The sequence below is a fragment of the Oncorhynchus clarkii genome, chromosome 19, assembly GCF_045791955.1.
Source record: "Oncorhynchus clarkii lewisi isolate Uvic-CL-2024 chromosome 19, UVic_Ocla_1.0, whole genome shotgun sequence".
Lineage (NCBI taxonomy): Eukaryota > Metazoa > Chordata > Actinopteri > Salmoniformes > Salmonidae > Oncorhynchus > Oncorhynchus clarkii.
The window spans coordinates 64,567,751-64,579,669 of NC_092165.1; the positions used below are offsets into that span (position 1 = coordinate 64,567,751).

Sequence of the window (11,919 nt, forward strand, 5' to 3'; positions counted from 1 at the left end):
ATGGCAAGGCCCCAGGCTCTGATGGCAAGGCCCCAGGCTCTGATGGCAAGGCCCCAGGCTGTGATGGCAAGGCCCCAGGCCCTGATGGCTTCCCAGTCAATTTGTATAAACAAATTCTCAGACCAACTCGCAGCGTTACTATTAGATATGTTCACCGACTCGTTATCACGTGGCTCTCTCCCCCTGACGCTAACCCAAGCCTCCATCTCACGTCTACTTAAGATAAAGATCCGGTGGAATGTGGTGGATATCGGCCCGTTTCACTTTTGAACGCTGATGTTCAACTATTAGCTAAGGTTCTAGAATGCCGGTTGGAACCTTCAGGATGTCATATCTGATGGTCAAACGGGTTTCATCAAAGAGGCGACAACTGTTTTCCAATGTACGCCGGCTTTTGAACATTATATTCTCTCCTATCTCTCCAGACCCCAACATTTTTGTTTCTCTTGATGCAGAGAAGGCTTTCGCCTGGGTGGAGTGGGATTAATTATTTTAAGAGTTGGTTTTGGGTCCAATTTCATATCATGGATTCGTCTGCTCTATTCTGCTCCTACGGCTAGCGTCCACACGAACTATCAACATTCAAAATACTTCCCCCTCTCCAGAGGGACCCGCCAAGGGTGCCCTCTGTCCCTGCTCCTTTTTTCTTTTGATATAGAACTGCTCTCCTTGGCCTTAAAATTATCACCATCATTTACTGGACTCCAACGAGCTGGTGAAGAGCACAAAGTGACACTATGCAGATGATCTACTATTATTTAGGTGTGAATATAACACACTCTCTGGCTACCCTCCATAAAACAAACTTTTGTAAGCCTAGTCATACGAGGTAAAGTAGGATTACAATGCTGGGATAGTCTGCCTCTCTTTAGCTGGCAGAATCCAATCTGTTAAAATGAACATTTTACCAAGGCTTCTATACCTTTTTCAACATCTTCCAATCTTTCTACCAAAATATTTTTTTTAACCAAGTTTGATAGGCTCATCAGTCATATTATCTGGGCAGGCAAATCACCTAGGAAACGTAGAGCAATACTACAAAAGATAAAAGATGGAGGATTGGCACTTCCAAATGTACTGCTTCACTATTGGGCAGCCAATATTCAAAATATTATGGTCTGGTGTAATGCTCCGGGGACCAACTGCTGCTTATAAGATGTGCACTCCTGCCAATCATCCTCCTTTCTGCTCTTGCCTGTGCCCCACTGTCCCCCACTGTCCCTGTGCCCCACTGTCCCTGTGCCCCACTGTCCCTGTGTCTTTCAGAGTATACTGGAAACCCCATTGTGCTCTCTGCTCTGAAGATCTGGAGATAATTTGGTCAACATGTTAGACTTTCTGTCCCTTCTCTTCTAAGCCCTCTGTATCGACCACCTATTTTTACCCTCCACCAGGCTTTTGTTTTGTGGCGTGAGAGAGGTTTGGTTTGTTTCAAAGATGTATTTTTAGATGGGAAGTTTGTCAGTTTTAATGATCTCGTTGCTAAATCTAATCTAGCTCATAATCTTTTCTGCTATTTTCAAGCAAGTAACTTTGTTAACTCTCATTAACTGCCTCCCAAGACGTTGCTAGAGGAGATTTTGTCCCTCCCGTGTAATCGGCAAGGTCTGATTTCTAGATTATATGACATTATGCTGTCCTCTGAACCCTCTCCAATAAACAAAATCAAGACAGACTGAGTTAGTGAACCTGAACTTGACTTTACAGATGACTGGCGGGAGGAGGACTTTACAGATGACTGGCGGGAGGAGGCTTTACAGATGACTGGCGGGAGGAGGCTTTACAGATGACTGGCGGGAGGAGGACTTTACAGATGACTGGCGGGAGGAGGCTTTACAGATGACTGGCGGGAGGAGGCTTTACAGATGACTGGCGGTAGGAGGCTTTACAGATGACTGGCGGGGGGAGGCTTTACAGATGACTGGCGGGGGGAGGCTTTACAGATGACTGGCGGGAGGAGGCTTTACAGATGACTGGCGGGAGGAGGCTTTACAGATGACTGGCGGGAGGAGGCTTTACAGATGACTGGCAGGAGGCGGCTTTACAGATCACTGGCGGGAGGAGGCCTTTAGGGTTAACTCCACATCATGTGCTCAGTTAGGTTTAATTCAGTTCAAAGTCTTGCACAGAATTCACTACACCAAAGAAAAACACAAATGACATGTGATAGATGTTTACTCACTCCGGCAGACCACACCCACATGTTGTATTTGTGTTCTAAACTGTCTGAGTATTGGACATCCTTTTTTTAATACTCTCTTTAGATATTAACCTGCAGCCTCGTCCTCTAATGGCCATATTTGGAGTTCCACCTTCGTTGACTCGTCTCACTAAAAGTAAAGCGGACATTGTAACGTTTGCTTCCCTTATAGCCTGCCGGCAGAACTGGAAATCCTTCTAATCTCCCACTGCATCATCCTGGTTGAAAGATCTGTGTTTTCTACACTAAAATATATACTTTGAGAGGCTCTACTGATAACTTTAACTTGAGATGGCAGCCTTTCATTTCCTTTTTTGAATAGTTGCCCTCTATTGATCAGGAGTAAGAATTTTGGCCAACGAGATACGGGAGGGTAGAGATAGTATGTTGTGATATTTTTTATAGTGTATGTGTACACATGTATATTTATATATTATCTCCAATTGTAAATTTGTTACAAAAATTGTCAAATGTATGCTGGTTTTGTTGTTAAAGGGAGGTGTTTCAATAAGTATAGGGGATAAAAGGATGCATCTGTTTGATTTATAATTCTTCATATGTCCAATAAAAATGTAGAGAAAAAATACAATTGAAAACATCTACTTGGACATCTATGGAGGAACTGAACGTGGTTGTCTAGCAATGATCAACAACCAATTTGAAGAATTGTGAAAATAATTTTTTTTTTAAATAAAATGGGCAAATGTTGCACAATCCAGGTGTGTTGAAAGCTCTTAGAAACGCACAGCTGTAATCGCTGCCAAAGGTGCTTCTAAAAAGTATTGATTCAGTGGTCAGAGTCAGTTAATAACAAATTCATATTTACAATGATGACCTACCAAAAGGCCTCTTGCAGGGACAGAGGCCTGGGATTAAAAATATAAATATAGGGGAAAAACACACATCACGACAAGAGAGACACCACAACACTACATAAAGAGAGACCTAAGACAACAACATAGCAAGGCAGCAACACATAACACAGCATGGTAGCAACACAACATAGCAGCAGCACAGAACATGGAACAAACATTGTTGGGCACAGACAACAGCAAAAGGGCAAGAAGGTAGAGACAGCAATACATCGCGCAATACATCATGTAAATGAGATGTCTATTTAAATTTTCCATAAATTAGCAAAATATTCAATGAAAAAAAATGAACTGTCACTATATGTAGATGGGGGATAGAAATACTATATGTAATCCATTTTGAGTTCAGGCTGTAACAACATGTGGAATAAGTCCAGGGGTATGAATACTTTCTGAAGGCTCTGTATGAAACTCTGATAAACTTGAAATTATAGTTTGTAAACTTGATTCAGACAATCTACCATAGTGCAACTTAATATATACATTTAATTTGAATGTTCAATTAAATTGAAATATAAATATATATTTAAAACTGAATATAATATTCACTCAATTCAGTGTCAAATCATGAATTACAAGTTCAATTTATGAATTCAATGATTACATTTGTACATATTAGAAATTCAAAAACATTAAATTCAAAGTCCTAGCTAATACAAATGAAAAATGAAGGATAGAAATACAATTTGTTTTGGCACTGAAATCGCTCCATATTAATGTTGAGACCGAGCGTCGGGACATGTAACAAAACTCCCCCGTACAGAAGAGGACCTCGTCCAATGACTTATATGTAATGGAAGATTCTCACCTGAACCTTCCTCCGCAGTGTTGGCATTGGTCCCCGACCCAGCCGGGGCTGCACACACAGTTGCCCGTAGACGTGTTGCATTGCCCATTCACGCACGGTTTGTCGCATTCTTTCGCCTCGGTGACAGCGGGCAGTCCAAGGAGCAGCCCGAAAGCCGAGAAAATGAGCAGTGTTTGGAGCATCAAGGCCCGGCCACCAACCTCCACCAGCCCGCTAGTCAGGATGCAGGCCGGCCGCCGTATCGCCCCGTCCATTCTCAAAAAGATGGCTACTGCTCCAAACAGGTCCGTATCACTGGTCCACTTCTGGTCGTATTTGAATGCGACCGGCCTGGTTTTCAAGCTCCGTGGAAATTTGAGAGGGACACAGTTGTTGCTAGAACGAAACCTTCCTATCTCCTTGTTGTGCCTGATTTTAATCTCATTCTTCCATTACATTTTTCCGGTGGCTATGATACCACCGCTGAACATAGCTGCATTTTGACATCCGGAAGTGACATGAGGAGGCGTTTACAGACACACACGGAAATGCGCAACGATTGCAGATGTCACGAGGACATCAATTTTATTATGGGTTTAAAATTCCAATTAAATTTGTTCCAGTGAATGTATGATCATTTTTATCTAACACATGATTTAATGCATACTTAAACTTTATACATGTACCCTCAATTACAGATGATTCTGATTGAATTGCATTCAAAGTGAATTCTTTATTATAAAGGCCCTGCAAGCCCATGGAGCCACAACGCTCTTTCATGGTGAGAGGTCAGACCGCAGAAGACATAAACAGACAACCCTGACATTAAGCAATCAGATTAGAAATATAGACAACCAAACTGACTGTAAATGTCTCTGCTGTAATAATCACAGTCTAATAATGTCTCTATCTATACATTTTGGGAGGGTTTTATGCACACAACAATTAAACAGCATCACCATGTTGTCTGAGTAGAAACAACATGGTGATGAACCCATTTTGTAGTTCAGAATGTAGGTTAATCACCATCTCACTATCAGCACTAATACATTCTCATGATTTATCAATGTAATTATTCCCTTACTGGATTTGGCGAAGATGTGACATTTTATTCGGAAGATGATTTCATATGGAATGTGCCAGTCTTCCACTGCTGAAGCCTTGAGGACAGCCTGGTCCCAGATCTGTGCTGTGACAACGACCATAGGAGTTGGTATATGGCGAAGCACCACAGACACATCTGAGATCAGGCTATTGAAAATAGGCAGGGAGGAGAGGAGACTACTGATGAATAAAAGGAACTAGTCATAACATCCTGTGATTGTGTTTATTTCTAGATGTGTGTCAACATTTGCCTCTCACTGACTGCTGGATCATCTACAGTGGGGTAAAAAAGTATTTAGTCAGCCACCAATTGTGCAAGTTCTCCCACTTAAAAAGATGAGAGAGGCCTGAAATGTTCATCATAGGTACACTTCAACTGTGACAGACAAAATGAGAAAAAAAATCCAGAAAATCACATTGTAGGATTTTTAATGAATTTATTTGCAAATTATGGTGGAAAATACGTATTTGGTCAATAACAAGTGTATCTCAATACTTTTATATACACATTGTTGGCAATGACAGAGGTCAAACGTTTTCTGTAAGTCTTCAAAAGGTTTTCACACACTGTTGCTGGTATTTTGGTATGGTGTTCTTTGGATGGTATGGTGTTCTTTGGATGCAACTCAGCATTCTTTGTCCTCCAAACACAACAAGTTGAGTTTTTACCAAAAAGTTATGTTTTAGTTTCATCTGACATTCTCCCAATCTTCTTCTGGATCATCCAAATGCTCTCTAGCAAACTTCAGACGGGCCTGGACATGTACCTGCTTAAGCAGGGGGACACATCTGGCACTGCAGGATTTGAGTCCCTGGCGGCGTAGTGTGTTACTGATGGTAGGCTTTGTTACTTTGGTCCCAGCTCTCTGCAGGTCATTCACTAGGTCCCCCCCGTGTGGTTCTGGGATTTTTGCTCACCGTTCTTGTGATCATTTTGACCCCACGGGGTGAGATCTTGCGTGGAGCCCCAGATCGAGGGAGATTATCAGTGGTCTTGTATGTCTTCCATTTCCTAATTATTGCTCCCACAGTTGATTTCTTCAAACCAAGCTGCTTACCTATTGCAGATTCAGTCTTCCCAGCCTAGTGCAGGTCTACAATTTTGTTTCTGGTGTCCTTTGACAGCTCTTTGGTCTTGGCCATAGTGGAGTTTGGAGTGTGACTGTTTGAGGTTGTGGACAGGTGCCATTAATACAGGTAACGAGTGGAGGACAGAGGAGCCTCTTAAAGAAGAAGTTACAGGTCTGTGAGACCCAGAAATCTTGCTTGTTTGTAGGTGACCAAATACTTATTTTCCACCATAATTTGCAAATTAATTAATTCAAAATCCTACAATGTGATTTTCTGGATTTTTTTTATTCTCATTTTGTCTGTCATAGTTGAAGTGTACCTATGATGAAAATTACAGGCCTCCCTCATCTTTTTAAGTGGGAGAACTTGCACAATTGGTGGCTGACTAAATACTTTTTTGCCCCACTGTAAAAGGACATTTATTAACTAGGTTTTTGATTTCAGGCTCCTTGACAACAACATAACAATATGCCTCCTCCTGGCAGTGCTGTAGGAACAACCCGTGCATCCCAAATGGCATCCTATTCACAATAGAATGCACTACTTTGGATTAAAAAATTTATTCAGACAGATGAGAAACGAGGGGGAGACCAATTAGGATTAGGAGACAAAGTGGGGTCTGCACAATAGTGCCCTACTTTGGACCAGGAATCTGCTAGCCAGACCTAACACACTGGTCCATTTCCTGTCCTGCTTTGGACCAGGAATCTGCTAGCCAGACCTAACACACTGGTCCATTTCCTGTCCTGCTTTGGACCAGGAATCTGCTAGCCAGACCTAACACACTGGTTCATTTCCTGTCCTGCTTTGGACCAGGAATCTGCTAGCCAAACCTAACCCACTGGTCCATTTCCTGCCCAACTAGATGAGCAGGCACTGCATTGCATCAACCAATGTTTGCGTGCCACGTCATCGGCTGTGCAGTCAGGCATCAGATTGCTATGTAATATGTCGTTAGCTGATGTGTAAATAACTATCCAGGTGTCGTAAGATCTGGCACAAGTCGGTGAGGTAGTCAGACAGGAACACGACCACTTGCTTACTAATGGGGGAACAATGCGCCAGACGATGTCCTACCATAGCTGTGTTGGTCATGACATGTGGTAGGTTTTTGTTCTGAGACCAGGGTCATGATAGATGGTAGGTCTCTGATAGGTGACAGGTCCTCTGTTCTGAGACCAGGGTCATGATAGGTCCTCTGTTCTGAGACCAGGGTCATGATAGGTCCTCTGTTCTGAGACCAGGGTCATGATAGATGGTAGGTCCTCTGTTCTGTGACCAGGGTCATGATAGATGGTAGGTCCTCTGTTCTGTGACCAGGGTCATGATAGGTGACAGGTCCTCTGTTCTGAGACCAGGGTCATGATAGGTCCTCTGTTCTGAGACCAGGGTCATGATAGGTCCTCTGTTCTGAGACCAGGGTCATGATAGGTCCTCTGTTCTGAGACCAGGGTCATGATAGTTGGCAGGTCCTCTATTCTGAGAACAGGGTCATGATAGGTCCTCTGTTCTGAGACCAGGGTCATGATAGATGGTAGGTCCTCTGTTCTGAGACCAGGGTCATGATAGATGACAGGTCCTCTGTTCTGAGACCAGGGTCATGATATATGGTAGGTCCTCTGTTCTGAGACCAGGGTCATGATAGATGGTAGGTCCTCTGTTCTGAGACCAGGGTCATGATAGATGGTAGGTCCTCTGTTCTGAGACCAGGGTCATGATAGGTCCTCTGTTCTGAGACCAGGGTCATGATAGGTCCTCTGTTCTGAGACCAGGGTCATGATAGATGGCAGGTCCTCTGTTCTGAGACCAGGGTCATGATAGGTCCTCTGTTCTGAGACCAGGGTCATGATAGGTCCTCTGTTCTGAGACCAGGGTCATGATAGGTCCTCTGTTCTGAGACCAGGGTCATGATAGATGGCAGGTCCTCTGTTCTGAGACCAGGGTCATGATAGGTCCTCTGTTCTGAGACCAGGGTCATGATAGGTCCTCTGTTCTGAGTCCAGGGTCATGATAGGTCCTCTGTTCTGAGACCAGGGTCATGATAGATGGTAGGTCCTCTGTTCTGAGACCAGGGTCATGATAGATGACAGGTCCTCTGTTCTGAGACCAGGGTCATGATAGATGGTAGGTCCTCTGTTCTGAGACCAGGGTCATGATAGATGGTAGGTCCTCTGTTCTGAGACCAGGGTCATGATAGATGACAGGTCCTCTGTTCTCAGACCAGGGTCATAATAGATGACAGGTCCTCTGTTCCGAGACCAGGGTCATGATAGATGGTAGGTCCTCTGTTCTGAGACCAGGGTCATGATAGATGATAGGTCCTCTGTTCTGTGACAAGGGTCATGATAGATGGTAGGTCCTCTGTTCTGAGACAAGGGCCATGATAGATGGTAGGTCCTCTGTTCTGAGACCGGGGTCATGATAGATGGTAGGTCCTCTGTTCTGAGACCAGGGTCATGATAGATGGTAGGTCCTCTGTTCTGAGACCAGGGTCATGATAGATGGTAGGTCCTCTGTTCTGAGACCAGGGTCATGATAGGTCCTCTGTTCTGAGACCAGGGTCATGATAGGTCCTCTGTTCTGAGACCAGGGTCATGATAGATGGTAGGTCCTCTGTTCTGAGACCAGGGTCATGATAGATGACAGGTCCTCTGTTCTGAGACCAGGGTCATGATAGATGGCAGGTCCTCTGTTCTGAGACCAGGGTCATGATAGGTCCTCTGTTCTGAGACCAGGGTCATGATAGGTCCTCTGTTCTGAGACCAGGGTCATTATAGATGGCAGGTCCTCTGTTCTGAGACCAGGGTCATGATAGGTCCTCTGTTCTGAGACCAGGGTCATGATAGGTCCTTTGTTCTGAGACCAGGGTCATGATAGATGGCAGGTCCTCTATTCTGAGAACAGGGTCATGATAGGTCCTCTGTTCTGAGACCAGGGTCATGATAGATGACAGGTCCTCTGTTCTGAGACCAGGGTTATGACAGGTCCTCTGTTCTGAGACCAGGGTCATGATAGATGGTAGGTCCTCTGTTCTGAGACCAGGGTCATGATAGATGGTAGGTCCTCTGTTCTGAGAACAGGGTCATGATAGATGGTAGGTCCTCTGTTCTGAGACCAGGGTCATGATAGATGACAGGTCCAATGTTCCGAGACAAGGGTCATGATATATGGTAGGTCCTCTGTTCTGAGACCAGGGTCATGATAGATGGTAGGTCCTCTGTTCTGAGACCAGGGTCATGATATTTGGTAGGTCCTCTGTTCTGAGACCAGGGTCATAATAGATGGTAGGTTCTCTGTTCTGAGACAAGGGCCATGACAGGTCCTCTGTTCTGAGACCAGGGTCATGATAGATGGTAGGTCCTCTGTTCTGAGACCAGGATCATGATAGATGGTAGGTCCTCTTTTCTGAGACCAGGGTCATGATAGATGGTAGGTCCTCTGTTCTGAGACCAGGGTCATGATAGATGACAGGTCCTCTGTTCTGAGACCAGGGTCATGATAGATGGTAGGTCCTCTGTTCTGAGACCAGGGTCATGATAGATGGTAGGTCCTCTGTTCTGAGACCAGGGTCATGATAGATGGTAGGTCCTCTGTTCTGTGACCAGGGTCATGACACCCCATACCCACCACACACCTCTACCCACTACACACCCCTACCCACTACACACCCCTTCCTACTACACACCCCTACCCACCACACACCACACACACTACAACAAACACACCACACACCCACCACACACCCCTACCCACCACACACCACACACACTACAACAAACACACCACACACCCACCACACACCCCTACCCACCACACACCCACCACACACCCCTACCCACCACACACACACCACACACCCCTACACGCCACCACACACCCACCCCTACCCACCACACACCCCTACCCACCACACACCCACCACACACCCCTACCCACCCCTACCCACCACACACCCACCACACACCCCTACCCACCACACACCCCTACTCACCACACACCCCTACCCACCCCTACACACCACACACCCCTACCCACCACACACCACCACACACCCACCCCTACCAACCACACATCCCTACCCACCACACACCACCACACACCCACCCCTACTCACCACACACCCACCACACACCCCTACCCACCCCTACCCACCACACACCCCTACCCACCACACACCCACCACACACCCCTACCCACCACACACCCCTACACACTACACACCACACACCCCTACCCACACCTACCCACCACACACCCCTACACACCACACCCCTACCCACCACACACACCTACCCACCACACACCCCTACCCACCCCTACCCACCACACACCCCTTTTTTATTTTTTCGAATTGGAGGCAAAAGATTTACGTCTTCTCCCCGACCAGTGGGCGCAGATCCGGGTGTTTAGTGAGAATTTATCAGCGAGTTGATAATTAGCCTTCATCATCTGTCTGTTCTATTGGCAAACGTGCAGTCACTGGAGAATAAACTGGATGAGCTCCGTTTGAGGCTGCGCTATGATATACATTTGGCTGCCTCCGGTAAGACAAGCGGTTGCGGTCTGTGTCTATTTGTCAACAACAGCTGGTTTGCGATGTCTAATATTAAAGAAGTCTTTGGGTATAGCTCGCCTGAGGTAGAGTACCTCATGTTAAGCTGCAGACCACACTATCTACCAAGAGAGTTCTCATCTATATTTTTCGTAGCTGTCTGTTTACAACCACAAACCGATGTTGGCACTAAGACCACAGTAAGCAAAGAAGAAAATGCTCATCCAGAGGCGGCGCTCCTAGTGGCCAGGGACTTTAATGCAGGGAAACTTGTCAGTTTTACCTCATTAATATCAGCATGTTAAATGTGCAACCAGAGGGTACAAAATAATAATACATTTAAAGGAAACTCTAGACCACCTTTACTCCACACACAGAGATGCAAACAAAGCTCTCCCTCTAGACCACCTTTACTCCACACACAGAGATGCAAACAAAGCTCTCCCTCTAGACCACCTTTACTCCACACACAGAGATGCAAACAAAGCTCTCCCTCTAGACCACCTTTACTCCACACACAGAGATGCAAACAAAGCTCTCCCTCTAGACCACCTTTACTCCACACACAGAGATGCAAACAAAGCTCTCCCTCTAGACCACCTTTACTCCACACACAGAGATGCAAACAAAGCTCTCCCTCTAGACCACCTTTACTCCACACACAGAGATGCAAACAAAGCTCTCCCTCGCCTGTAATTTGGCAAATCTGACCATAACTCTATCCTCCTGATTTCTGTATACAAACTCAAATTAAAGCAGGAAGCACCAGTGGCTCCATCAATAAAAAAGTGGTCAGTTGAAGCAGATGCTAAGCTACAGGACTGTTTTGCTAGCACAGACTGGAATATGTTCCGGGATTCATCCTATGGCATTGAGGAGTATAACTCCTCAGTCACCTGTTTCATTAATAAGTGCATTGATGACGTAGTCCTCACAGTGACGGTACGTACATATCCCAACCAGAAGCCATGGATTACAGGCAACATCTGCACTGAGTTAAAGGCTAGAGCTGCTGCTTTCAAAGAGCGGGACACTAATCCAGACACTTGTAAGAAATCCCGCTACTCCCTCCGACAAACCATCAAACAGGCAAAGCATCAATACAGGACTAAGATTGAATCCCACTATACAGACTGACGCTTGTCGGATGTGGCAGGGCTTGTAAACTATTACGGATTACAAAGGGAAACCCAGCCTCGAGCTGCTCGTATGCCTACTAGATGAGATAAATGCCTTCTATGCTCGCTTCGAGGCAAGCAACACAGAACCATACATGAAAGCACCAGCTGTTCCAGACGACTGTGTGATCACGCTCTCTGTAGCCGACGTGAGT

General features: G+C 45.4%; 1 protein-coding gene across 8 annotated transcripts in view; it reads right to left on the reverse strand.

The window, feature by feature from the left end:
• LOC139375482 (attractin-like) overlaps window positions 1–4,374 on the reverse strand; it is a 161,989-nt gene extending 157,615 nt beyond the window's left edge. For 6 of the 8 annotated variants that reach the window (XM_071117307.1, XM_071117305.1, XM_071117304.1 and 3 more), the window contains exon 1: window positions 3,881–4,356. In XM_071117307.1, the coding sequence (XP_070973408.1) occupies window positions 3,881–4,134 (254 nt within the window). In that variant the 5' untranslated portion in view covers window positions 4,135–4,356. Of the gene's footprint in view, window positions 1–3,880 lie in introns of all 8 variants that reach the window. The other 2 variants (XM_071117308.1, XM_071117309.1) reach the window with 2 other exon arrangements.
• Between the last annotated feature and the right edge of the window lie 7,545 nt (window positions 4,375–11,919).